Source organism: Myotis brandtii, unplaced genomic scaffold (genome assembly GCF_000412655.1).
Source record: "Myotis brandtii unplaced genomic scaffold, ASM41265v1 scaffold195, whole genome shotgun sequence".
In the NCBI taxonomy this organism is placed as follows: Eukaryota; Metazoa; Chordata; class Mammalia; order Chiroptera; family Vespertilionidae; genus Myotis; species Myotis brandtii.
The window spans coordinates 218,792-246,391 of NW_005357271.1; the positions used below are offsets into that span (position 1 = coordinate 218,792).

At 45.6% G+C, this 27,600-nt stretch overlaps 1 protein-coding gene across 7 annotated transcripts; it reads right to left on the minus strand.

The window, feature by feature from the left end:
- Window positions 1-2,614: 2,614 nt before the first annotated feature.
- Window positions 2,615-27,600, minus strand: IL17RA (interleukin 17 receptor A). 7 transcript variants are annotated; one of them, XM_014538629.1, is made up of 13 exons: window positions 27,432-27,600; window positions 16,069-16,093; window positions 14,742-14,888; window positions 13,791-13,903; window positions 12,437-12,563; window positions 10,313-10,360; window positions 10,059-10,222; window positions 9,313-9,396; window positions 8,879-8,990; window positions 7,691-7,705; window positions 7,344-7,445; window positions 5,201-5,242; window positions 2,615-4,197 (listed from the first exon to the last, which is right to left on the minus strand). In XM_014538629.1, the coding sequence occupies exons 1-13, from the start codon at window positions 27,459-27,461 to the stop codon at window positions 2,723-2,725; spliced, it is 2,484 nt and encodes an 827-aa protein (XP_014394115.1). In that variant the 5' UTR covers window positions 27,462-27,600; the 3' UTR covers window positions 2,615-2,722. The 7 variants fall into 7 exon arrangements, with proteins under 7 accessions (XP_014394115.1, XP_005865056.1, XP_014394113.1 ...); XM_005864994.2 differs by lacking the exon at window positions 27,432-27,600 and adding an exon at window positions 26,970-27,382 and having other exon boundaries at window positions 7,691-7,702; XM_014538627.1 differs by lacking the exon at window positions 27,432-27,600 and adding an exon at window positions 26,970-27,382.

Consider the following 27,600-nt stretch of genomic DNA (forward strand, 5'->3'; position numbering starts at 1 on the left):
GCCAACAGCTGTAGTTGTAAGCTTGAACCTATGGTCCCAACACGTGGCCCCACGTGCCTGAGTGATGTAGGCTTGATAGAGTTCAGGTGCATGTAGTTGAGTAGGATTGAAACCCAGAAGAATGTTGTAAACATCTTGGTTATACCCTTACTTTGCCTTGTGGCATCTGCTATAAAATAAAGACACAGCTGTGGGCGTGGTCGCTGTCTCTCAGAGAAGCAGCATCCCACTGAGACCTGGCTTTCATTCTCTTGTCTGTCTTTTCTAAGCCTTTCAGCTGCCCCCACTCAGGTTCACCCTTGGCCATGCTGGCGCGGCACACCTTATAAAGATATGCCTCCACGCTCCGAGGGCGGGTTCTTGCCTCAAACCCTGCCCTCACCGGAAACAGCTCTGGGAAAAAGCTCGGGGGAGGGTGCAGCCGTTTCCAAGACAACCCCTGCAGGACTGACTTCCACTTGGTCGCCAGACTGGTCGTGATGTTACACCACCCGGGGTTTTTATATAAGTAGATGGTTCAAAATAATGCAAAAAGAAAGGCCTGCCTTGCTTTATACATATTCTTGAAGCACTTGGCATTTGGCTGACAGCAAACACAACACTCAGATTGACAGAATTTCCAGCACTATGATGACCAGTGTGAGATTTGGGAGCTCTAGGGATTGGGGAGGGAATGTGGAAGCAACAAAAGAATGACATTAAAGAAAGGGTCGCCGTAAGCTAGTTTGGTGCATAGGCCTGCGGACTGAGTCCCAGGTTTGATTCTGGTCAAGGGCATGTACTTCGGTTGCAGGTTCTATCCCTGGCCCTTGTCAGGGCACATACAGAAGGCAACCAATGGATGTATTTCTCTGTCTCTCCCCATCCTGTCCACTCTCTCTAAAAATCAGTGGGAAAATATCATCAGGTGAGGATTAACAAAAAGAAAAAGAAAAAAAAAAGAGAGAGGGTCAAGAAGCCTGGGGAACTTTATGATTCCATTTATATGACATGTCCACAGTAGACAAATCCACTGATGGAAACATTAATGGTTGCCTAGGGACAGGATGGTTAAAGGGTTTGGGGGTAATGACTAAGGGGTGCTGTTTCTTTTGGGAGTAAAAAAATGTTCTAAAATTATATTGATTGCTGAACTCTGAACTCCTAAAAGCCATTGAACTGCACAGGGTCAATGGTATATGAATTATAGCGCAATAATTAAGCTGTTAGAGGGGGGAAAAAAAAGCAGCAGTCCTGGACATAGAGGAGACATAGTGGACAATGCCACTTAAAAATATCTGGCCTCAAAGGCCAGCAAAGCTAGAATTCAAGGTTTGTGGGGAACACAATCCAAATGGAAGTGTGCTTCCGGGCACAAGGACTACACTGGTTGGACCATTCTGCTGCCAGATAGAACCCTGACTCCAGCCAGAGAAGAGTCCACCATGGTATTTCACATGCTGGACATTTAGTAAGTGCTTATTCACAGAGAGCTTGGTAGGCATCTGGACACAATGATGCCCATCTCCAGAATTACTGAAGAAATGAAACCCAAGAGACTGGGAGGGCTGTGCCTTTTCTCCCATTTTTTTTCTTACTCCCAGACTATTTTATAGTCTGTTCAGGCTGCTATGACAGGGGCAGACTGCATCCCAGTGTGCTCTTCCAGGAAAAACTTCAAACTCTGGGCCTTAGTGTCTCTCCTTAAATATTTTCTTTGAACATAGACCTTTAAGAACAGAGTGGCACACTTCCCTCTCCCCGAAAAGGATCTGCTCAGTGACCTCCCACTCCCACTCTGCCATGAACACTCCATATCTCACACTCAATTCATTTTGCTGTTGGACCCCACTGGGGAGCTGAGGGCTCCCAGTTAGCAGCCCTGAAGCATTCTTTGCTGTAGCTCTCCCACTAATTAAGAGCTCAGGACTTCAGACTTTCCTCCCTGATGAATGCTGTTCAGTTTCACATCAGCTGTCTATCTGGTCTCTTTCCAAAATGATCTGAGATGGCTTCCAAATATGTTTGGCTCTCAGCCTCCTCTGTAGGGCAACAGCTTATCCCATCCAAGGAGTCCCAGGCCTTCAGGCTGATGGCCCAACTCCAGGCCTGGACTCTGGATAACCCGCCACCACATCTCTCATGCCTCCCTCCTTCCTCTCCAGGCTCAACTAGCAGTGTACTGATGGGCCTGGCTCCTACTCATCTCCTAGCCTCTACCTTCTCCAGGACTTGTGCCTTCTCCAATCACAATCTCTTAGCATAGGAAACTAGCTTCTCCTTCAGCTCATATATCACCCACTCCAGGATTTCTCCCTGGGCCAGGTACTCCTTCTGTGTTTTCCTAGTCCTGGGCAGGCCTCTATTCAGCCTTTCCATCTTGCATGACCATCCTCTACTTGCTAATCTGTTCCTCTCACTAGATGTTAATTTCCTTAGTGACCAGGGCCAATGACAGGTGCAACTTATCTTTGTATCTCAGGTCCCTGGCACATAGTAGGTACAAAATAAATGTTGAATAAATGAATGAATAACGGAGACTCAAGAACACTGCCACTAGCTCCGGAAATGGGCTGTAGATTTTTGTGGGGATGGAAGATGATCAGATGGTCCCAGAAAGAAAAATTAAGGGGGATCAAAATCAAGATGTCTATATTTTAAAGGTATCATTTCACATATGAATATACATACATATAGAGACACACATACACTCCCTTCTCTCAATGCTCTTGTCTGGGAGGTGCTATGTAACTGGCCTCTCTGGCTCCATACTGTCCCAGCCAGAGTTATTCTGAAGCTCTTGGAAGAAAAGTTGTCGCTGGAGGCTTCTCAGGCTCTCCAGGGCCTCACAGGAGAATTGCTTGGCAGACTTTCCCAGGTTCTGCTTTGCTTCCTCTTCCTCCATTTCCACCAGTCCATCAGGGGGTTGCGGGGAGCTCCTGGAGATGTAGCCCTGGTCAGACTGCACTGACTCCCGCTGCCCCTCCCCAGGTCTCTCCCACCCCTCTGGGGTCTGGCAGCTCAGACTTTTCTGGGAGAGTGAGAGCATCAAGCCTTCAAGCTGCCCCCTTACATCCTCTGAGAGGTGGTCTGGTAATGCCATAGAGGTGCTGCAGAGAGGTGGGTCCTCTGAGTCCATGGGGAGGAAGAGGACACTGTTCTGCTGAGGGTTACAGCGCTCCAGCAGTGGGCAGGCCTCATTTCCTTCCACAATGGCCAACTGACTGGCTGTGCTGCCCCTAATAGCAGGAGGGGCAGGTTCCACAGCTTGAGTGGGAGGGACAGCCTTCAGGGGAAGCACCATGGTTTGAAGGGTTTGGGCCACCAGCTGCCCCTGGGGCTGAAGCTTAGGTTGCAGCCTGGCCACTCCTCTGCCTTCCTCAGTGATGAGCAGTGCCACCTCCAGGTGGCCCTCAGCAGCAGGCTCCTGCACCAGGGGCTCCTGCTTCACAATCCCTCTTCCAGGTGGCAGTAGCCACTCTGCAGACACCTCTTCATTTAGGGACGGGAGATCCTGGTCATCTGCTGAGCAGAGGTTCTCACGCTCAAACCAATCAGGGCACTGAGCCTGCCACTCTCGGAACCTCTCCACAGCTTCCTTGAGCTGCCAGCCACTGGGACTCTGCAGGTAATTCTCCCCTGTGAGCTCCCCAACGCGGTGCATCCGGCCAGGTTCATACATCTCCAGGTCCTGAATCCGGAAGTAAACCTCCTCAAATCTGTCCATGAGTGGGTACCTAGAAGTGATGTTGAAGAGGTCCGGGATATCACTCTCACTGCTGATGTCACTAAAGTAGCATACGATGTAGGTGCCAAAGCAGGCTGGCTTCTTGAAATCTGGCAGGATCATATTCATGGCTGCTGTGAAAAGGTCCCCAGCAAGCTGCTGGTGGTCACATCGAAGCTGGACAGCAGGCTCTTCCCAGCCAAGTATGGCCTGCCACTTGGCTCGGGTACCTCGGGAACACAGGATGATGATCTTGGAATTGCTCTCTACCATCTCCTGCTTCTGCCGGCCCACCCAGGTCATGACTCCCATCTCTGAGATGATCTGCTCCTCCAGCAGGTCGAGGGTCACTTCAGTGCCACAGACAGTGAGCAGGAACTGGGCGAACTTTAGGACCACATCCACAAAGAGAGGGTGGTCGGCGGAGTAGACAATCCAAACCTTCCTGGGCTTCAGGGGAGGGGGCATCAGGCCAGTGGTGGGCAGGACATCTGGGGGAAACAAGGCAAGCCAAGCTCACAGGTTCAGATGTGTGTCTGTGCTGACCCTACACCACAGGCCAAGGGGAGGGAACCAGACCAGGCAGAGCTTGGCTCCCTAGATTAAAAAATGCAACCGAGGCCTAGGAGTAAGCCAAGATGTTGCTGTTTTACCTATTTTGGCTGCATGAAAAAAATCAGTCTGGTACCTTCTGGAAAAAAGAATCTCTCACATTTCTATCTGGCCTTCAGCCTAATAAAGTTCATCAAAAAGAAAAAAATAGAAACAAAGACCTGACTATGGAACAGGTATGACCTCTTTTTTAAAAAATTAAATTTTTATTGATTTCAGAGAGGAAGGGACAGGGAGAAAGAGATAGAAACATCAATGATGAGACTCACTGATTGGCTGCCTCCTGCACATCCCCTATGATCAAGACCATAACCCCGGCATGTGCCCTGACTAGGAATCGAACCCAGCACCTCTTGGTCCATAGGACGACACTCAATCCACTGAGCCACCACAGCTGAGCCAGGGATGACCTTTTTTCACAAAATATGGTTGGTACCTTACCTCCTTTCCTTGTCCAAGTGATTTAAAAAACTTTGCCCCAGGATTGCCATTTAAGGTGGCCTCTTTGGGGATGAGGTCTTCTGAAGGGACTTAGGAGTTAAACTGCGGAAGGTGACCCACCCATTATCTCAGGAGAACCCTCCATCACATCTTTAAAAATAAACATACACCTCTCTCATCATTGATGTTTCTATCTTTCTCTCCCTCTCCCTTCCTCTCTGAAATCAATAAAAAATATATTAAAAAAAAAAAGTAAGCCTGGCTGGTGTGCCTCAATAGTTGTAAGGGGCATGCAGGAAGCAACCGATCAATGATTCTCTCTCATCATTGATGCTTCTATCTCTCTCTTCCTCTCCCTCTCTCTGAAATCAATAAAAATATATTTAAAAATAAAAATAAACATATGCTAAACCCAGCGTACCCCCACCAGGAAATACTGACCTGTGTCTCTGGTGTCACTGCCATATTTTTCATGATGAGACCCTGAAATGAAAAACATGAAAGTTCTTTTGAAAAACTAGGGACTAACTCACAGAGGCATCTGACAGAGGAGTGCTGCCCAACCCCTAACAAAGGGCAACTTATAAGGGAAGGCAGCCAGAGGCAGGGAGATCGTGCTGTGTGGAGTTACTCAGATGTGAATCTCAGTCAGCCATGACAAGCTGTGAGATATGGGAAAGTTATTAACACCTGAGAAACTCAGTTTCTTCCTCTGTAAAATGGGTCTGTGGTGGGTGATTAAATGAGATTGCTATGTGCCCGACACATACTCAGTCAGCTGAAGTCACAAGTATTCTGTGGAACGGACCCAGCCAGAACCCCTAGAATGGTGACTGAGGTACCTCATTACAGTCCTGGTTCTACTCTTCCCAGTTTGGCCACTCCCAAGGAGACTCCTCACTTGAGGAAAAGCCCTTCCCCAGAGGTGTCTTTGCAGGAAGCATAAATCTTACAATATATATCCAAAAGTAGCCTCCAACAGGTGCATTTACATTTTCTCCTAGTATTTTTGAAGTGAGGAAAGGAAACCAACATACTTGAGCAATTGCCCCCCTCAGAGATGCAATGAAGGAAACTTAGTGCAGAAGTCAACTCTTTGGTGATACTGATGGGAGAAAGAGAACCCACAGATGGTCAAGGAAGACCTTTACCATAGAGCCTTCATTTTAATCCCCACCCTTTGGGCCTCTTCTCAGAACTATCAAAAGACAAGTCAGATGATGAGGTTTCTTTCCTATCCTTTCCTTTAGCCTGCATGTGGCACTTCAGGAAAGGTCAGAAGTGCAAAAGCAGTAATGAAACAAGAAGTCACCCTGACATCTATAGAGAGCTTTATGGTTTACAAAGCATTTGCAGAGACATTTAACTCATTTTACTGCCAATAATCCTAGGGAGGACCCTCTCCATAGGTCTTTTGGTGTCTGGTTTGGTGTTCTTTCCACCACACAATAATTAATACTGATTAAACCTAATCCTGATGAGCCTTGTAAGTGTGGAAATGGCCTCCCAGATCAATGAAGGAGTCCAGGGTTGTGGAGGGGCAGGGAAAGGCCAAGTCCCCTAACCTGAAAATCCATGTTCTCTATTTAGAACCTGGCCAGAAAGGGCTGCAGTGTGGAGGGGGAACCAATATTTATTAATACCCACCAAAAAGCACCTTCCCTGCTGTATCATTTAACCCATCCACAGCTGTGAGAGGGAGGCATTATGACTCTATTTTCCAAAAAAGACAACCAAATCTATGGTTTATTAAGCAACTTGCCTATGACTGCAAATCAATGAACTGGGGTACACAGCCCTGTGCTCTGTTTCCCCAGAGCTTTCCCTATCATATCATGCTGTCCTTTGTCATCCTACTCTCCCTGACCTCAGGACTACAGTCTGGGACTGCTGCAGGATGGGGTAGCTCAGGTTGCTCCACCTGCCTGGCTGATCATGTCTCATGCAGGAAAACTCCACTCTAGTTCCTTCCAACCTGTTGATTTAATTGATTTTAGAGAGAGGAAGGTGGGGGAGAGAGAGAAAGAGAGATTGATTTGTTCTTCCACTCATTTATGCACCCACTGGTTGATTCTTGTATGTGTCTTGATCAGGGATTGAACCCACAACCTTGGCATATCAGAATGATGCTCTATCCAAATGAGCTACCTGGCCACGGCCCCAACCTGTTGATTTTAATATTAATTTCAGTGGCAATAAATATAATTGTGGCTAACATATAATGAGCAAATATGTGCCAAACTCTGTGCTAAGAATCCATATGCATTATCTCATGTAATCTTTATAATTGTTTGATGATGTGGGTATCATTATAATTTCCATTTTGATAAAAAAGGAACCTGAGGCTTAGAGAATAAAGTAATTTTCCCAGGTGGTAAGTGATGGAGCTGGTATTTGAGCCCAGCCAGGTCAACCTTACTGCAAGCTCTAATTGATAACAGAGGTGTAATCTGTACAAATTTGAGATTGAAGGGTGCCTTCTGAGCACAGCATAACAGAAACTGGAGTGGAAAGGGGGAGATGGGAAGAAAGAGAAGAGCAGAGGGAAAACCCCAGGACCCGTACCACAGTGTCTGCCCCTTACCAGATAGCCTCCAGGTCATGCAGAGGATCAGCAGGATGATGCAGCCCACCATCAGGATGGAGATGCCCATGATGAAACCATACACCCACAGGGGTATGTACTCTGTGGCGAGCAGAACAGCATGAGTGATGTGGCAGGGAGGCCTGTTATGCCAGCCCTGAGGTCCTCCAGCCCCTAAGCTGGCCTCTCCGGCCTGCACCATGACATACTGGTGATCTCACCCACCCCTGGGCAACTTTGAAAGCCTGGCCCGGCACCAGGCTCAGTCAGGAACTTCTCATATGGCCCCTGAGGAATGTCCCCTTGGGTCTCCTGCAGCACACTATGGGAAGGATCAGTGGCCTTACCTGCAATCGGGTCTGCTATGAGAACAAAGGAAAATAGTATTTCAATTATTAACAGTAATCACAAAACCATTACTGACATTCACTGAGGATCTGCTAATAGCCATGGCCCTATACCAACCACTTTATTTATTTATTTATTTATCCTCACCCGAGAATATTTTTCCATTGATTCTTAGAGAGAGTGGAAGCGAGGGGGAGAGACAGAGAGAAACATTGATGTGAGAGAGACACATCGATTGGTGGCCCTCCACACGAGCCCTGACCAGGGCCAGGGATCAAGCCTGCAACCAAGGTACATGCCCTTGACCAGAACTGAACCCAGGACTTTTCAGTCCACAGGACTCTACCCATTGAGCCAAACCGGCTAGGGCTCAACCACTTTAGATACAGGTTACACTTGATGAAACCATTTAAACAAAACACCTGAGTTTCTAGGCTACCAAGTAATGCCCCTCCCTTCACTTGGCAGACTGGGGTTTATGTCGAAACCAGTGCAATGCCTGTTGCTTTCTGCTCAGTTTTTTTTGTTTGTTTGTTTTTTATATTTTATTGATTTTTTACAGAGAGGAAGGGAGAGAGATAGAGAGTCAGAAACATCGATGAGAGAGAAACATCGATCAGCTGCCTCCTGCACACTCCCTACTGGGGATGTGCCCGCAGCCAAGGTACATGCCCTTGACCGGAATCGAACCTGGGACCCTTCAGTCCGCAGGCCGACGCTCTATCCACTGAGCCAAACCGGTTTCGGCATCTGCTCAGTTTTGACTATAGCCACAAGTCAGGCTTCTGAACAGCCTCTGCCACTTCCTTGGTGTATGATCTTGGACAAGTTACACATCTCTGGGCCTCAGTTTCTTCATCTATGAACCTGGGGGCAGGAGTTTCTACTTCTTGGTACTTTGGTTCACAATTTATGAAGATTTTGTTCTGTACATGGAATATAACTGTAACTCTATGACAGTAACAATCCCCATTTTTTTCAGTCACAAAAGTTGAGGATCAGAAAGATTAAGTACTGTACTTTACCCAAGTCTACACAGCTAATACAATGCAGTCAGCAGTCCAACCCAGGAGTGTCTCTCTAAAGCCCTGCATCACAGGCCTGAATAACTCCAAGTTAAACTCTGCCCTCACCCTTAGGACCATGTCAAGGTTCAGCTCAAGTTGTTGACCTTCATTAATTCTCACCCCAATTGTGTTCCAAGATAGACATCTGCTTCCTACCTGGAATTTCTGGACAGGAAACATTCACGGAGTGTCTACGGCAGTCATTCAGACAGCTGCTAAAGAAGGGCTGGATCTGTGAGACCAGAGAAGGGCAGGGAAGACAGGGACTGGGAGACACAGGACTCCCATCAATGCTTTCCTGACAGAAGAGTAATGGACCCTGGCTGACTGCTTCAGTATCTCAATGTGGCGGTTAGGTGATCATCCATCCATCATCAAGAGGAGCCCTGCTCAGGTGAGGCTGGGAGAGAAGGGCTTCCAGGCAGGGAGTCCCAGATGGTAGTGGCGTTGGGTCCTCAGAGAGAGCACCAGTCACAAACTGCCCTCCTCCCCTCCCTCATCCCTCTAGAAGGAATGCCCACCTGTGCATGCTCTGTTATATCACACTCACCCACCTGCACTCGGTGGTGGCAGCACCAATTAAAGTTTGGTAAGGTGAGCGTGACATTGGATCGCTGGTGGGAGTCCTCTCGTGTGGGCTGAAGAGAGGGGAGAGGATAGGTGAGGCAAGCTGGATGAGAGCTGGCCACAGTGCTGCAGGAATTGATGACAACATTCCCTACTACTGTCAGTGTGCCTCACAAAGGCCACAAGAGAAATGCCTTCAGGTTTCTGCTCCAGGAAAACGATGTTTCCCTAGTGCATCGGGCCTGTTGTTAACTTATGAACACAGCTGGTGACCAGTATTTCCCTCTTTGTATTGGCTGCTAAGGACCATGGAGACAGATCTGTGCTCACCCCCAGCAGCGTTGCATACATTTTCTGTACTCATCTCACCCTGGCTCCATCTTACTTGCCTCATTTTTATTTCCCCTTGTCTTCATTTCCACATTTTAAAAATCTTCCAATCTTTTTGAAATAAGTAGAATAAACAAAGTGGAACAAAAAGAGAACAGTGGAGAATGTGGGAGGGAAGGACAAAAAGGATGGAATGGTGAGCAGGGCTAACTACAGATATTAAGAGCAAAAGGAAACCTCAACCACAGAATCAACTACTAGTATGTATCAACTGCATACCAAAGGGCACAGCACTGAGCACTAGACTTCTGGCAATAGTTTTGTCAGGACCGATAAGGGGACGCTGAAGGCTTGGAGAGCTGGCTCTGAGCTATGTTTGAGGGGTTAAGAGTGGCAGACTTACCGCAGGTATATCCAGTATGTGTTTGAAACATCTCTGATTCTCTGTGCGTGGGAAACTGTTCAGCAGGATCTGGTAATGGGTAGATTCATCCCACAGAGTGAAGCTCACCCGCAGCCGGTAGGCTTCCAGGGTCTCCACGGTGATGTTGGGATCCCACAGGCTGCCTGCCCAGGACACAGACATAGGCTGGGAGTGAGGAGAGGGCATGTATGTGTACCCAAATAAAGCTCCCCTGGTATGCCAGCCAAAGTTACCTGAACTCACACAGGGCCTGGTTATCTTCATCCTGGGGTCCTCACAGTCTGCAGACCCAGAAAAAAAATGACACCATTAAGTCTCTGCCTTATAAAGTTTGCTATTCTTCCAGAATGCTGATACCAAAGATAACATCCTTTTCCTTTTGAGGAGCCTATTCAAGGATGGCCCCTTCAAAGCAAGCTCTAAGACTGGACTGTGGCCACTGACCAGAGTCCCCAGAGCACTGGGGCTGACCTGGTTGTCTCATCCCTCCTTTACCAGGGAACTGTCTAGTTTCAAGTGTATTTCTCCTGAGCTTGCTTTATTTATTTATTTATTTATTTATTTATGTGAGCTTGCTTTAGATAACCATCTCTCCCCACTGCAGCTTCCTCTCTAGAGTTGCCTCTGCCTTTTTACGAGGGGAGAAGTTTGTTCTTTGTTCCTCCATGGAAGTGTTTCTTAAACTTCCATGTGCACAATCATCAGTAGTTTCTGATTCAGCAGGTCTGGAATGGGTCCTGAGAATCTGCATTCAATGACATTGTTGGTTCTGGGACTACCTTAAGGACCACTGCTCCATAGATATCTTCTTGATCTCCTTCACCAATTTCCTTCACTGTAATTTTACTTTTTTTTGTCTTTTTAATATATTTTTATTGATTTCAGAGAGGAAGAGAGAGATGGACACATCAATGAGAGAGAATCACTGATTGGCTGCCTCCTGTATGCCCCACATTGGGGATCGAGCCCACAACCCAGGCATGTGCCCTGACCTGGAATCAAACCATGACCTCCTGGTTCACAGGTGAAGACTCAACCACTGAGCCACATCAGCCAGGCTTTACTTCGGTTTAAGAAGACATGTGACAGGTATGAATTACCATGGAGTGACAGAGACTGAGTCAGTTTACTTTAAGGACAGGGGAGGGGACTGGGGGACATTCACTTATTCAACAAACACTTATGGAGCTCTCAATATGTGCCAGGCACCATTTTAAAAACTGGAGATACAGTGGTAAATAAGACAAAGTCCCTGTCCTCCAGAGATTACATTCCAGTAAAAGAGACCAATAAAAACAAACAATAATGTCACAAATATATTATGAAATGTCAGGGAGTGATGAGTAAGAAAAAGGAAAATAAAGTAGGGTATGTGGATAGTGAGTGTGTGTGTGTGTGTGTGTGTGTGTGTGTGTGTGGAATCGCTCACAGATGAAGGTCATCATCATTCTAACAAGCATTTCCTGATCACCTACTAAATGCAAGCCAATTTGTGAGGTTCTAGTGCAGCCGTGGGCAAACTACGGCCCGCGGGCCGGATCCGGCCCATTTGAAATGAATAAAACTAAAAAAAAAAAAGACCGTACCCTTTTATGTAATGATGTTTACTTTGAATTTATATTAGTTCACACAAACACTCCATCCATGCTTTTGTTCTGGCCCTCCGGTCCAGTTTAAGAACCCATTGTGGCCCTCGAGTCAAAAAGTTTGCCCACCCCTGTTCTAGTGACTACACAAACGAGTATGAGACCCAGACCCTGTCCTCAGAGAGGCTGGCGTTCCGGATATAGTTGGTTTTGAACAATAAAAACTTTTGTAAGTAGTGGCTGAGATTCTGGGGAGGGCAGAAAAATAGAAGGTGCACATTGAATGCTGCTTTAGTAGATAAACCTGGCAGTATTCATAGGCAGGATGGATTAGTGGGGGAGATGGTATCCTACATTGGGTGGTGTTAGATAAATGCAGGCAGGATGTGGGGTAAAAGTGAAGAACAAGGTGATGGAAGCTGGGACGAGGCTGGGATCAAGGGTTACAACTCTTCCAAAAGTGGCTTGTCCTCCTGATACTTTCTGGGTAGAAACATGCTTCTCTAGATAGGAAGGAACTCCAGTTCTCATAAAACTCCTGGGGTCTTGGGCCAATATCCACTGTTTGTGCCAACAGAGAACGGGCTCTGCCTTCAGGGAGTAGAGGTTGAGGCCACATACAGAAGGGCTCCCTATCCCTGGCATCTGTTTGTTCTGTGGGTACCACATGCTGACAATGGCAGCCATTGTCCAGCTGAGCAGGGTGGCTGATGTCTGGTTTCTTCTGCAGAGCCATGTGGTGAAGGGAAGGGCTTGGTATGGCACTCTTACCTGGCACAAGAAAGTTCCTGGATTGGTGGTTTGGGTCCCCATCAGGGATGGGCTTGGGCAGGTGGTGAATGGTCACTTCATATTCCTGGCCAGGTTCTACCACAAAGTGGCTAAAGGTAAAATGCCACTGAAGAGAAGGGAGGAAGGGGAGGTTGGACAGGTCACACACCATACCTCTCACACAGCTATGCCCAAAGAACCCCACCCTACCCACTCCCAAAAGATCAGTCAAAAAATAAGAAGAAATAACCATCACAACAAGATCCAAAATCAGAGGTTTCTGTATCTTTGCTCTTTGTTTCCTCTGGTCTTTTCTTCCTATTTCAAAAAACCTAAACCTGGCCTCATCAATAAAGTGTCATATACAGGAGAATCTGGGGAAAGCCCTCCTCCTACATCAGCCCTCCCAAAGTGCAGAACAATGGTGTTAGGAAGCCAGCTCAGGGCTATTAGAGAGCTGGCACACAAGAGGCAGCTAAAAACTATTTGTTAAGTGACTCTTCTTCCTTAAATGGGAAAGCCAGGAATCTCTTAAGATTGTTCCAGAGCATGAAAGTGCAGAGGGAGGGATAGAAAAAGCCCTAGTCATCCTGGGCCTGCAGGCACCTTTGTTGCAGAGATGACAGAATGTGAGTGGAGAGATTTTCTGGAGGGTGCAGATAACAGATACTGACTTCAACCTCCATTCTAATTACCCTGGTGGGATCCTTTGCTTTAAGTATCTAGGCACCTGGTCCTCATCATGCACTCAAGTTTGGGGGCTAATGAAACATGGGAGAGGGAAATGTGTTTGTGGGAAATCTGCAAATGGCCACTTTTTGCAGATGTAAACAAGCAGTTTTCAAACTGAAGCTTGCATCAGAATCACTTGGTGGGCTTGTTGAAGGATTGCCACCTGAGTTTCTGATTCAGCAGGTCTAGGGTAGGGCTCTAGAATCTGCAATTCTGACAAGCCCAGGTCATGCTGATGTGCTGTTCTGGAACCACATTTTGAAAACAACCGCTTTAAACAAACTAAATAAGAATCAACATTTTACCATCTGGCCATGAACAGCAATGTGAGCTGAAATTGTACAGAACTCATTTGCTTGTGCCCCGCCCACTGCAGTTTTCTGGTCTTGGCAAAGTTGTTCTTTTCCAAAGGCAGTGCCCAGATTAATCTCAGTTACAAATAAAGGTGGCAGGAAGCAGGGCAGGGGAAGGCGTCTCCTCATTCAACTTACTTTACAATGACTGGCTAGGGAAGGTTGAAAGGAAAAGCAGGGGGTTGGCATGTCTGGGAAGTTTTCAAAAACATGTTCTGCTCCTCGTGATCATCAGAGGAACATAATCCATCCAGGAGCTTGATTCTTACCCGCTTCTGATGATGCCGCAGTTTAGAGAGAAACTCAAACTTGACACACAACCGCTCATTGGTGTTCAGCTGCAGGACAGATAGCTCTGCACCCTCCAGGTAGAGGATGCTGGCTGAAGACCAAAGGGAGGAGAGGAGACACAGATTCAGATGAATAAGACAAACCACTGGGTGTGTCACTTCCCTGTTGGTTAGGCTTGCTCACTCTTGAAAGAAAATCTGCCCATCTTACCCAACCCTGTACTTCCTGTTCCTCCCAGCTCATTCTTGGGTCTAAGTTAGCCTCCTGCCCTGCAGATAGTTACTTCCCAGCTACACAGGGACAAGCAACACTTTATACTGGTCTAAAAGCAAAGGCTTTGCAAGTTTGTGGCTAAGGCGTTGGCAACAGGGCATGGTGTTTAATATGGCCACCCACCATCCTTGAAGATGCTGCAACAGCAGCAGTGGCTGGGGACTTACAAAAAGAACTCCCCCAGGCCTTGTTCACAAATCTAGGGCTGGCTCTTATTAACCTCAATTTTCTCAATTCTGTAACACAACTCTCTATCCCTAAGAGTTTTTTGGGGGGTGTCATTTGAAGAAATGGTAACCTCTAAAGTAAGGGGAAAAGCAGGCTGACAAATGTGTTAACCATTAAATATTTGGGACTGTGGTCACAGAATTAACCATGTGACTTTTTTTTCTGGGGTGATAAAGATTTTAGGCTGAAGGAAGGTCTTTCATAAAGGATAGTAGCATGAGACTATATTGTGGACCAATATCTAAAACACTGAAAAAGTATTCACTGTATGAAATGATGGATCCTTTCAGCACTAATTTGGTCCCTCATGTCTGAGCACAGGACTGGAAACCTAATTCTGAGTCTGATGGGAGAGTCAGATGGTCTAGTCTGTGGGTTCACCTGGAGGTGGGCAGAATCCCTCAGGTCTCACTGGCATGGCCACTCACCATCTGTCTGCAGTGTCCATTCAATATGAACCACAGGGACAGAATCTCCATGCTGGGTGTGGGCAAAATGCAGCTGGACCTGGACATCTTTTGGGGATGAGGGGGTCAATTTTTGAGGCTGGATCCAGCTGTCATCCAGGCAGGTACCTGGAAGCCAGGAAAAGCAGAAATCAGAGACTTGCATGCTCTGCAAGACACTACAAGAAACTAAAGCATGCAAGCTAGATGCCCAGCAGTACATCCAGAGAGCTGGACCTTAAACATCAGGGGTGGGGTTCTCAGCTTTCCCATACTGCCCCCTCTATTCTTGTGCTTGTCCCGGGTCACTGTAAAGCTTTGAAATCTCAAAGGTATATCAAGAGAGAACACAAAGTACACAAGTTGGTTTTGAAATGAAATAGTGGTTGGAAATGGGGACAAAGGAAGGATGGGGTAATGAAAAGAGTTGTTTTATTTTTATATGCCAGGGTCCCTAATTAGCACAGACACTTAAAATATGTGCCTTCTTGAATTAAAACAAAATCAACCATAGTTGTCTCTCATGTTACAGTGACAAGTTCTGGCAAATCAAGCTGAATTACTGACACACCACGGCAGCACCTTAAGGATAATCTCAAAATCTAAAGGGCAGTTTAGCTTCTCACTTCCTGACTTTGGATAATGAATATTCTTTTTTTTAGTTGTTTTTTTTTAATATTTTTATTGATTTCAGAGAGGAAGGGAGAGGGAAAGAGAGAGATAGAAACATCAATGATGAGAATCATTGATCAGCTGCCTCCAGCATGCCCCCTATGGGGATTGAGCCCACAACCTGGGCATGTGCCCTTGACTGGAATCGAACCTGGGACCCTTCAGTCCTCAGGCCAACAGTCTATCCACAGAGCCAAACCAGCTAGAGTTGAATATTAATTTTTTAAAAAGCATTATTATTGATTTTTAGAGAGAGGAAGGGAGAGGGAGAGACAGAGAGAAACATAAATGTGAGAGTGAAACATCAATCAGCAGCCTCCTGTATGCACCCACGCACCACACCGGGGATCAAGCCCACAACCTGGGTGTGTGCCCTGACAGGAATCAAACCAGCAACCCTTCAGTGAGCTGGATGTGGACCAACCAACTGAGCCACACCAGTCAGGGCATGGATGATGAATATTCTTGATAAGAAGTGTAGGTGTGCGCATTCAAGGCTCTCAAGGGTACCTCCTGCTGGAAGGTGCAGCCCTCATCCCAGACTGGAAGAGGAAGGGCAGCGCTTTTGTTAGCGATCAGCATGAGGTTAGCACTTTATCAAAGCAACAGAACAACAACAACAAAAAAGATGACTTACTATTCTTGACTGTGCAGTTTAGCCCCTGTGGGAAAAAAAGGAGGTCATTACAACTGGAAAAGAACTTTAATTCACAAGCTGGGCTCCAAACACTTTTTTTTTTTTGGCTCATTCTGGCCCTGCTTTCTCACTTTTGGGGGCCAGCCTGGGAAGGGGGACGATATTATCCTCACACTTTCTCATCATGATGAGAAATAGGATGAGAAGTGGGGATAGTGGGTAACAAAACAGAACTGCTGTTTCCTAACTCTTATGAGCTGGGAACCTTCCAACTTCATTTATTTATTTTTAACATATATTTTTATTGATTTCAGAGAGGAAGGGAGAGGGAGAAATAGAAACATGAATGATGAAAAAGAAATCATTGATCTGCCTCCTGCATACCCCCTACTGAGGATCAAGCCTGCAACCTGGGTATATGCCCCAACTGGGAATCGAAACATGACCTCCTGGTTCATAGGTTGATGCTCAAACACTGGGCCACACCAGCGGGACAAACCTTCCAACTTTAAAAACACTGAGAGGGTTCCTCTGGGGTGCCCTGGTGATAGGCCTCTAATCCCTTGAGGCTTCCAATCTTCAGTCTGGAAACAGTGCTGAAAGAGGGGAGATGAAAAACTCCAGTCCCTGGTACAGAAATTTCACTAAGTCCCTACAAATTCCCTAAGGAAGATGTGCCAGACCATTTACTACATGAGTTATATACTATATTGTTTCATGAATCCTCATAAAACCCCTGGAGTTGAGTTGCCTCAAGAAATATAACATTGCCAAGCCTTGATTTCTTCAACGGTAAAATCAGAATAACCACAATACCAACTTCATAGTGTTTTTGAAAATTAAATGAGACAAGTAGAAATAAAGATCTTGGGGCAGGAAGTGAGCTAGTGATGGTGGTGGATGTATGGTGCTTTTCACTTCTAATCTGTCTGTATTATGAAAAATTTTGAACAAAGGGAATGAATTCTTGTACTAGTTATGCAATAAAGTGAAATAATACATTCCCCCACACTGTTAAGCAGGAAACTTACTAGAAGCCCTGGGGGAATCATTATGAGAAATTCTGTTGGCTGCAATACCCATCTCACTGCCTGCTAAATGAGACTAAATTTGTCCAGTGTCTGGCACATAATGGCTGCTCTTTAATTACTGGTTCCCCTTCTTATAATAAGTGCTCAGTAAGTGGGGGAGGGGGGGCAGGAGTAAGGGCTGGGAGTGGGGCTAAAGGGGGCAAAACCAGAGACATCTGTAATACTACCAACACTAAAAAATATATATTTTTTAAAAATTTAAAAATTTAATACTATTTTTGGTCTTGGTTTTTGATAGCCATTGTTGTATATAAATATGTTCTTTATAGTTTATATATAAACCAGCTCCTGAACCTTATCAAATACCTCTCCAGCATTTATTAACATAACTTCATAGATTTTGTCCTTTATTGATATAATGAATTATGTTGATAGATTTGCTGATAATGGACCAATTTTGAATTCCTGGAATAAATCCTACTTGATTATGGAACACTATTCTTTTGATATTTTACTATTAAATTTACTAATATTTTAATTTTGATATTCTATTAAATTTACTAATATTTACTAATAGAATTGTTTGCATTTAAATTCATAAGTGAGATCAGTCTGTAGTTTTCTTTTTGTATATGACTTATCAAGTTTTAGAATTTAGTTTTGCTAGCTTTAAAAAATACCTTCCCCCTCTTTTTCTGTGGTATTGAATACCCATCATAGGGTATGGCTGAATAAAGTAAGATCTAACTTAAATCTCAATGTCCATCAAAACAGAAATGGTTAAATAGATGGCTTTCTACTCTGGATTATGCAAATATTAAAGAGCATTAGATACATAGATGTCTATTGAGCTGGAGTGATGACTAAATGTGTTAAAGGGTAAGAAAAATAAGTTGCAAAAACTTTTTATTGTAGAATCGTTTTCTATGGAAATAAGTGATGAAAAAATCCATGAATATAACTGTATGAACATAGAAAAACATGTGGACAGATATATATCAGACACACTGGTTACTGAGGAATGAAGGAATGGAAGAGATGAAGAGAGGGATAATAAGGTGGAAAGGATGTAATCAAAATAAAATATGATATAAGTGAAATATAAAACAGCTCCTGAACCTTACCAAATACCTGTCCAGCATTTATTAACATAACTTTGTAGATTCTGTCCTGTGATCTCTAATGGAATATAAAATGGAATCTCTAATGGAATCTCTATAAAATTCCATTAGAGATCACAGAATGTTGACATGTATACATATTATCTTCTCCCCATCCCTAAACTATATGAAAGTTATAGGAAAGAGAAAATTTTTATAGCCACTCAAGGACAAAGAGATGTGAACAAATTTCAAAAAATAACATGAAGACTGGCTCAAGCCCAGGGGAAGAACTTCAATCTGAGCGCTGCAGAATGGAGATGCAGACAAGAAAGAGGCCAAAGACTCATAGAACCCTTCTAAGAATCAGGTCTTTTTTAAAAATATATTTTTATTGATTTCAGAGAGGAAGGGAGAGGAAGAGAGATATAAACATCAATGATGAGAGAGAATCATCGATCAGCTGCCCCTCGCATGCCCCCTACTGGGGATCGAGCCCACAACCTGGAATGTGCCCTGACTGGAATAGAACCCAGGACCCTTCAGTCCACAGGCTGGCGCTCTACCCACTGAGCCAAACCGGCTAGGGCAAAAATCAGGTCTTAAAGGTATCAGGTACTTGGGAGGTAGTGTAAAGCAGGCAGGGGGTGGGGTTATATGAAGGTCTACAAATGAGATTTGGGGAACCTTAGCCTTTCTTTTCCTGCCCTGACTTTAGAATGCTGGTGCCAAGCCCAGAGAAAAGATCTCCAGATTTGGACATCTGAGAGTCAACCAGTAGGTAGGACAGGTTTACCTGGTCCCTATAAGTAACCCAATGATCAATAAGTCCTATCTATACAGAGCATTCAATCAGCCTTTTAGACCTTTTATTTTAAGATTCTTTAAAATAATCTCAGACAGCCAAAGAGTACCAGATATTTGAGGTTTCCGGTGTGAAAAATAGATCAAAACAAAGTTTAAACAACGTTCTTGGAAGAAATAAGAAAATGTTGGGAACAGAATAGAATTTTTAAAAATTACAATAATTTTAAAGAGTTAAGAGAGGACACAGAAACCATATGACAAAGACAAGATACTGTGGGGAAATGAGCAAGCAGAGAATAAAAATAAACCTTGAAAATAAAAAATTTCACAGAAGAGTTGGGCTATAAAATTCAGGAAATTTGTCTGAAAGTAGAACAAATACAAACAAAAATAGGAGAGAGAAAATGTGAATATTAGAGAATCAATTCAGGAAGGATATGGTATTATTAACTGGATTGCTAGAAGAAGATTACAGAGCAAATAGAGTGGAAAAAATTATTAAAAATAAAAGATTCTAGAACAAAGGAACACATATGTTCAAATTTAAAAGGTCCACTGTAATGGTCTGCACACAGATTAAAAAGAGACCTAGACCAAGGCCCAATATCATGAAACTTTTGGTATAGTAGAAATAAAAAGAAGATTCTGGGAAAAAATTAAAAGTTTCTTATGATCAAGAACAAGACAGCGATGTCCTCTTATTCAACACTAGAGGCCTGGTGCATGAAATTCATGCACAGGAAGGGTCCTTAGGCCTGGACAGCGATCAGGGCCGATTGGAACCTGCTGGCTGGGACCTCCCTTCGTTCTGCGCTGCCCCCTGGCGGTCAGCGCACATCATAACAAGCGACCAAGGGGACACTTTGCATATTTGCCTTGTATATATATAGAAGATAGTACTAGAATTCCTGGCCACAGTAATCAGACAAGAAGAATAAAAGGCAGATAACATGATACTATATAGAGAGAACCCTAAAGATTCTACAAAAAAACCTACTAAAACTGAAAAATTCAGTAAAGTACCAGGATACAAAATGAATATTCATAAATCTGTTGCATTTTTATACACCAATAATAAACTATCAGAGACAGAAACTAAGAAAATAATCCCATTTACAATTGCATTAAAAAAATTAAAATGCCTAGGAATAAATCTAACCAAGGAGGCAAAAGACCGGTACTTGGAAAATTATAAAACACCAAAGAAAGACACTGAAGAAGATACAAATAAATGGAAGCATATACTGTGCTTATGGATAGGAATAATTAACATAATTAAAATGTCCATACTGTCCAAAGCAATCTATCGATTCAATGCAATTCCTATAAAAATGCCAATGTCTTCAACATTCTGAAGGAAAATATTTTTTAAACTAAGGTTTTTATAGCCAGCCAAATATATTTTAAAAGTGAGGGCAGAATAAAGACTTTTTTTCAGACATGTAAAGACTTAAATAAATTAATATATATATTTTATACAGGGGATGGCAAAAGTAGGTTTACAGTTGTAATGCTAATAAATACAAGAATAAACTGTGTTTTGTGTACTCACAACTATTTTTTCTACCTCTTTATGTATCCAGCCCTCATACCCTCATAACTTTTCTTAAGAAATTGCAGGAGGATATGCTCTAGCAAAATGAGGGAGGTAATCTTTGAGAAAGACAACACAGGGTCCAGGACCTGGGAGCTGTAAACATGACAAAATATCTAGTATGGCAGTTGTGCTACAGATCTAGAGAGTAATCACTCCAGACTGGAGCTGAGGACAGAGGGCACCAGGAGGGAGTTCTCTGGGGACAGGGAAATGAAACTGATGGGATATCTAATGTTTGTGGGAAAAAACCATATGACAAATCTGATAGAAAAAACTAAGACTAGTTACAATGAAAATTATGAAAATGAAGAATTAAAGCAATTATTACCTCCATGGGAAAAGAAATTATAACAAAAAAGAAATATAATCAAAAGTACACATACTTGCCTCATCAGTGAAGATTATTTACTTGTCATAATAAACACTGACCATTGATTTAACTAAAACTGTGATATAACTACAATGGAAAGATGGGGAGAAGGAGTGGAAGGAGGTTAATATAAGACATTTAGATATTCATCTATTATAAGTCAGCAAATAATATCTAAAATTGACAGATTAAGAATCCTATATAATAAAAGGGTAATATGCAAACAGACCAAACGGCAGAACAACCGAACAACCAAGCAAAGCATAATATGCTAATGATATGCTAAGGCTGCTCAACCACTCGCTATGACGTGCACTGACCACCAGGGGGCAGATGCTCTGACCAGTAGGTTAGCTTGCTGCTGTGGTCCGGATGATTGGGACTGAGCAAGATGGGCCAGACATGCCCTGGAGTCCTCCTGCGGTCCCTCCCCGACCTGATCATGCACCAGTGGGGTCCCTCAGCCTGGCCTGTGCCCTCTTGCAATCCGGGACCCCTCGGGGGATGTCAGAGAGCAGGTTTCAGCCTGATCCCGCAGGCCACTCCCCTTGGGGGGGGGGGGGCAGACACAGGGCTCATGGCTGGCGAGCGCTGCTGTGGCAACGTGAGCCTCTCCCGATAGGTAGTGATTGGGTGCGAGCCCCTGGCAGGCACTGTGGGGCCGGGCCAGGATGAGCGGGAACAGCAGGTAGGAGTTGCAGGCAGCATTGGACTGCGGATTTCAGCCTGATCCCTGCAGGCCACCCAGAGGGACCCCACCCATGCATGAATTCGTGCACCAGGCCTCTAGTAACAATCTAAGTACATTTAGAAAGACAGAGACAAATGTAAAATTAACTAAAATAAGTATAAGTGGATCCATCATTTAGAAAGGGGTAACGGGTGAAATAAGGATTCACTCTTTTTTGTTTAAAACATCTTTGTACCATTTTAAAAGGATCAACCATGATAAAAATTAATTAAAAGATAGAATTTTATCTATGATGTTACTCCAAATAAATGAAAGGATTGAAAAGTGAGATAAACAAATGAAAACATTAATCTGTTAGGGGAAGGAATAGCAGACATTTTTTCCTTATAATTTAATTTCTATATAGAATTTATATTAACAAAACATTTTAATAATGTAAAAAATACATTCAGGCCCAGCCAGTGTGGCTCAGGGGCTGAGTGTTGACCCATAAACCAGGAGGTTACAGTTCAATTTCTAATCAGGACACATGCCTGGGTAGAGGGCTCCATCCCCAGTAGGGGGTTTGCAGGAAGCAATCGATCAATATTCACTCTCATCATTGATATTTCTGACTCTTTCCCTTCCTCTCTCTGAAATCAATAAAAACATATTTAAAAAAATACATTTGGTGTCTTTGATCTTGTTTTATTCCCCTGCAGTAAATCATTCCTAATTTCTTTATTTCAAATGCCCATTTTTAAAAAATAGTAGGATCAGAATATTATTTACAAGCTACCTGTTTGTTAATGACATTATGTTAAGGCCTCCTGCAGAAATCCAAGAAGGAGAATGTTCATGATGATGATGGTAGCAGCTAATATTTATCAAGCTCTTCTTCTGTGTCAGGCATCATGCTAAGCACTTTATACACATATCTTATTTAATCTTTACAACAACCCTCTGAGGTAAGTACCATTATCTCATTTTTATTAGTGAAAAAACTGAAGCACAGGTAGGTTACCTAAGTCCCACAGGGCTCAAGGTCCCACAGGGCTAACACTCAAGCAACTTTGCTCCAGACCCATGCTCCTAATCACTGCTACACTGCCTCTCAATAAAAAATTGTGGGCCAACATTATCTACCCATAGTGGTGAAGATTAAAAGGAAGAAATAAAAGGCTGTATTCACCCTGTGCATTAGTGGCCACTACCAAGTGCGAGGTAAAGAGAAGTAAACTCTGAAGTCCCGGGCCGAGCTTTTTTTTAAAAATCCTCACCTGAGAATATTTTTCCTTGATTTTCAGAGAGAGTGGAGAGGGGGAAGGGGAAGAGAGGAGAGAGAAACATCGATGTGAGAGAGACACATGGATTGGTTGCCTCCCACATGTGCGCCAGGTACTTGCCCTTGATGGGAATCAAACCCGAGACCCTTCAGTGTGCAGACTGACGCTGTAAATACTGAGCCATGGTGGCCAGGGCCAGGCAGAGGTTTGGTTCTCAGCTCTGCACTCACCAGGGTCAGCAGTGTGATCCTGGGCCCAATACCTAGCCTCTCTAACACATGTGATGTAGGCCTGGCAAGTTACTGTGAGCTCTGAATGAAGTTATACATGCTAACACCCCTGGCATAGTGCCTGAACAAAGCTAGACTACATGTCAGTACCCCTTGCACCTTCCCACACCGTAACCCATGTGGTCTATCCCTTTCATGTATCTAGCAAGTTACTCACTTGCCTGATAACCCTGTAGGTGAGGGTCACCTCCTTTTATAGACGAAAACACATGCTCACAGCAGTGGAGTAACAGACAAGGGCTGTAGAGCTGGTGAGGGGAGCCCAGGTCTCACTCTAAGCCAAATGTCCTCTCCCCTGCACTGCATCACCTCTCACTTCGCCTCTGTAGCTCTTTGATGTTAGTTAGTCTCTAGGCTAGCATAGAAGGGAAGTGAGAAGTCCAGCATAATGGCAAAGGAACCTGTTAACTTTGCTGGGTCTACTGCCAGCAGTGACAGCAGCCCTGACTGCCTAAATGCCTACACTGCACAAGAGCATACACAGAACATACCTTTGTACACTTTGGAAGAGTGGCCCAGCTGAAAGCAGCTTTTGGAAATCAGTAAGGGTTAAACTAAACAGCTCTTGTACCACAAGTCAAAACCAGAGGTGCTCACACCAAGAAATAATTTAGAATGCCATACACATTCTGTCTGAAACATTGTGTGCTAACGGTCTATCTTTGTGGGCTTTCTTCTGAGCTGGTAGCCAAGGGAAACCTTGGATAAAGCCTACCCAGGGAACTGCAATTACTTACGGTTTCTCTAGTACCAACTTCTGTGGGAACTCAATGTCATCAGGTTTTGAGGTACCAATCCAGGCAGCCAGTTTTTCACTGCTGTTCAAGCAGAGTTAACCATTCACTCATAATTCACTTATCCCTGTGGTTTTTTATTCCAGATATTTATCAAGCTCCCACATCCTGTGTTGTAGCACTGGGCTAGGAACAGAATAGGCTCCTCTCTGTCAATGAGAGAGTCACTGAGAGCTAAACCAAACTGGGCTTTGGATAGACAGTTATATTCTGTAAAGTGTTATGAGCCCACTTTAAGATGGCTCACCTAACCAGCCCTTCTATTGTGGAAATGAGGAAAGCCAGGTGCAGGCAGCCTAAAATGCCCAAGGTTGCAGAAACTGTAAGTGATGAAGAGGGGTGTAAACCCGGGTCCTCTGAGATCAAGTTTGTGGCTTTAACTCTCCTCGCAACACCAGCAGAGAGAGAGAAATCTGAGGGGTGTAGTTTCTTTTTTTTTTTTTTTCTAATCCTCTTATTTATTTTTAGAGAGAGAAACAATCGGTTACCTACCAAATGTGCCCCCATGGGGAATTGAACCCAAACCTGGGCATGTGCTCTGACTGGAATTGAGCCTGCAACCTTTTGGTGTACAACAAGCATGTCAAACTCGTAGACAGCAGGCAGCATGCCACAAGTTTGACATGCCTGGTGTACAGGATGACTCTCCAACCAAGTGAGCCACCAGGCCAGGGCTAGCTTCTTTCTTTTTAAAGGGCTCAGTCAATGATGCAGGGGAGCTGTTTGTCACAGAAGTGCGCTGTTGGTGAGCCAGTTCTATGCAGAGTTAAGTGGGAGGAGGAAGAGCATGGAGATAGCAGGCAAACCTGGCCAATAAGCATCTCTTCCCAGCTCTCTCTGGAATCATTCTGTGCCCCTGCTCCCTACTCTCAGTAGCTTCCCACTTAGCAATTAATGTCAAAGTCAGTTAGTCCAGCTCTCATACCAGCCAGAGAGAATCCCTCCCTCCTTAGCTTCTTTTCTCACTTTCAACCACATACTTTATCCTGCCCAACCAAGGGCTGTGGCTCAGCCCCTTTCCACCACATGGGATGCTCAACAACTCTAGGAGGCTTCTACTTACCCCTCAGGGCTACTGCACTGTCTTCTCTGCCAGAAAGAACACCCCAGCTGGAAGTAATTTTTCCTTTCCCTGGAATTTTGTACATGCACTGGTTGTACAAAGAGCACTTGCTTCAGGCCACCTTGTATCATAATTACCATCTTCAAGCCTTTTCCCTCTTGGATGATTCAAGTCCCTTGGACATTAGGATTTCTTTATAGTTTCAGTTCCCACCAAAGTACCTTGTACTTTGCAGGCACCTGACAAATGGCCATCAAAATATGAACTTGGAATCTTCCATGGTAGAATAGTTCTATACCAAATCTATGGGAAGGATCTGCTGAGCATATATCTTCTGCTTTGCCCAATAGTGGGAGTCACAAGGACATATATTTCCTCTGCTAAACTAACTCACAGTCCATCCTCTTTTGGTAAATTCTCTACAAAAATTAGATAAGGAGAAATATCTTTAGAATTGTTTCACATACTTTGACTCAGACACTGAGCAGGAAGGGAGCTGAAGAAACCAGAGAGAAAGTGGAGGAAAGAGGGGGAACACTTTGAGCAAAGAAGCTGTGGAGGCGGGCGCTGTGTTTTGCTGTTTCTTCCTTTTAAAATATATATTTTTTAATCGACTTCAGAGAGTAAAACAGAAACATCAATTATGCGAATCACTGATCTGCTGCCTCCTGCACGCCCCACACTGGGGACCCAGCCCCCAACACGGGCATGTGCCCTGATCAGATGGAATGGTGACCTCCTGGTTCATAGGTCCCCGCTCAACCACTAAGCAAACACCCGCCAGGCTGCTGTTTCTTCCCCACCCCCCACCCGAACCCCTTAAGTTTGTCGTCCACAACAGGGCCACTACCTCAAGGGTAGGTGTGTCACCTCCTGTGGGCACACGTGGCTACTATTCGACAGTTGTAAAACGGAGATCCCAGGCCCAGGCCCGAGTGGTGGTGGTGATTGTGATGCAGGGCGCTGGAGAGGCGGTGTCTTAATCATCTGCATATTCTCAGGATTTAGCCCTGCTGGGGAGGTGGCACCAAGTTGCCCGAGTCCAGTCGGCCGCCCTTAGACGCTCTCTGCACAGCTGTTCCTTGAAGGTTACAGGCCGCGACTCACCGGAGGCTCTGACCCCTGGGCCCCGGAGGCCGCCCAGGCTAGTGCGCAGCGTTGTCCATCCAGAGTGTTCCCCCTCCCCCCCCCCGGGCTCCCCTGGAGAGGTAGCCTTAGGGTCAAATTATCTTCCAGGGCTCTACATGCGGCGGCCACTCGGGACTAGCAGGGGGTCTGCAGGGTGCACGGCGCGGGGAGGGGGGGGCAGTCCCTTCCCCCTGCCCTTTCTAACCAGCTCCACTCTATCTCTCGGGCGGGCCGCACGCCTCGATCTCTTTCCCCAAACCTTGGAGCCCCGCAGAGGTGTCCCTCCCGCCTCCCGCCTCCCGCCTCCCGCCTCCCGCCCCTGTTCCTGTCTCCACCGCCTCTACTTTGCTCCCTTCTGTAGCGCTTCACTTCCACGTTGTCTTCAGTCTTCACTCCCAGCCGGTATATGCAAATTAACCGCCATCTTTGTTGGCGGTTAATTTGCATATCACGATGATTAGCCCATGGGAGGTGTAGCGAAGGTACGGTCAATGTCAGTCAGGTGGTGCAACATACACCACGCGATCTCTTTTCCCTGCAAACTCCCTCTTCTCCCGGGTCCAAACCTCAACTCCCAACGCTTCGAGTGTCCTCCCTGGTGAGCCAACTCCTTGTGCCCAAGCCGCGAACCCCCTCGGAGATCCCAACACATACTTCCTGCCGGCCCCGCGCCAGCTTCGAGCTAGGCAGCCTAGCCGTCCATCCGCGCTCCCGCCCGCAGCATCCTGACGACTCCCGCGCCTCCAGGGCGCGACGGGGTCTCACCTGCTGGGAGCAAACTGGTGCCGGGTGGTCCAAGAGCCGCGGGGAAGCGCGACACGGAGCCAGACGGTACAGGAGCAGTAGCAGCAGCCCCAGCCCCAGAGGGGGCTCCAGAAGGACAAGAGGTCGGCGGCACAGAGCACCCATAGCCCCCAGCACTGTAGTGGAGCGCGTGGTCCAGAGTTGGGGGCGCAGGGAAGGAACGCCCGGGTCTTCCCCAAGTCCCAGTTGGCAGACTTCGCTCGCTTCCGGCCTCCAACACAGACAAAGGGCCGGCCGCTCCGAGGGGAGGGCTTCCGGCTGGGTGCGTCCCTAAGCTAGTCCCTCCCCAGCCCGCTCGGGAGAGGTGCGCGCTCCCCCACTTCCGGCCCCTTCCCAGCTCGCCCGGACACCGGACTCCCTATCCCCACCCGGCCGGCTCCCCACAGCAGACCCCGCCCGCGGGCGGGCGGGCCATCAGCTCACCTTCCACCCTCGGGCTGCTCCACATTTCATGCCGCTCTTATCGTCACGCTAGATTAAAGTTCGGTTTCCATCCTTTACCTCTTTGCTGTCGCCCCCAATCAGACTTCTCTTTTTTTCTCGGCCCTTCGACGCCAGGTCCCTCCTTACTCGAGACTCAAAGGAAGGCTTT

What these genes read in the sequence shown, in the direction of transcription:
- IL17RA (XM_014538627.1), bottom strand. Translation starts at nt 27,113, where the DNA reads ATGGGTGCTCTGTGCCGCCGACCTCTTGTCCTTCTGGAGCCCCCTCTG. An exon ending in CACCAGTTTGCTCCCAGCAG is followed by an intron (nt 16,094 to 26,969) that starts GTGAGACCCCGT and finishes TTTTTCCCACAG; the next exon opens with GGGCTAAACTGCACAGTCAA. An exon ending in CAGTGACACCAGAGACACAG is followed by an intron (nt 4,198 to 5,200) that starts GTCAGTATTTCC and finishes TGTTTCCCCCAG; the next exon opens with ATGTCCTGCCCACCACTGGC.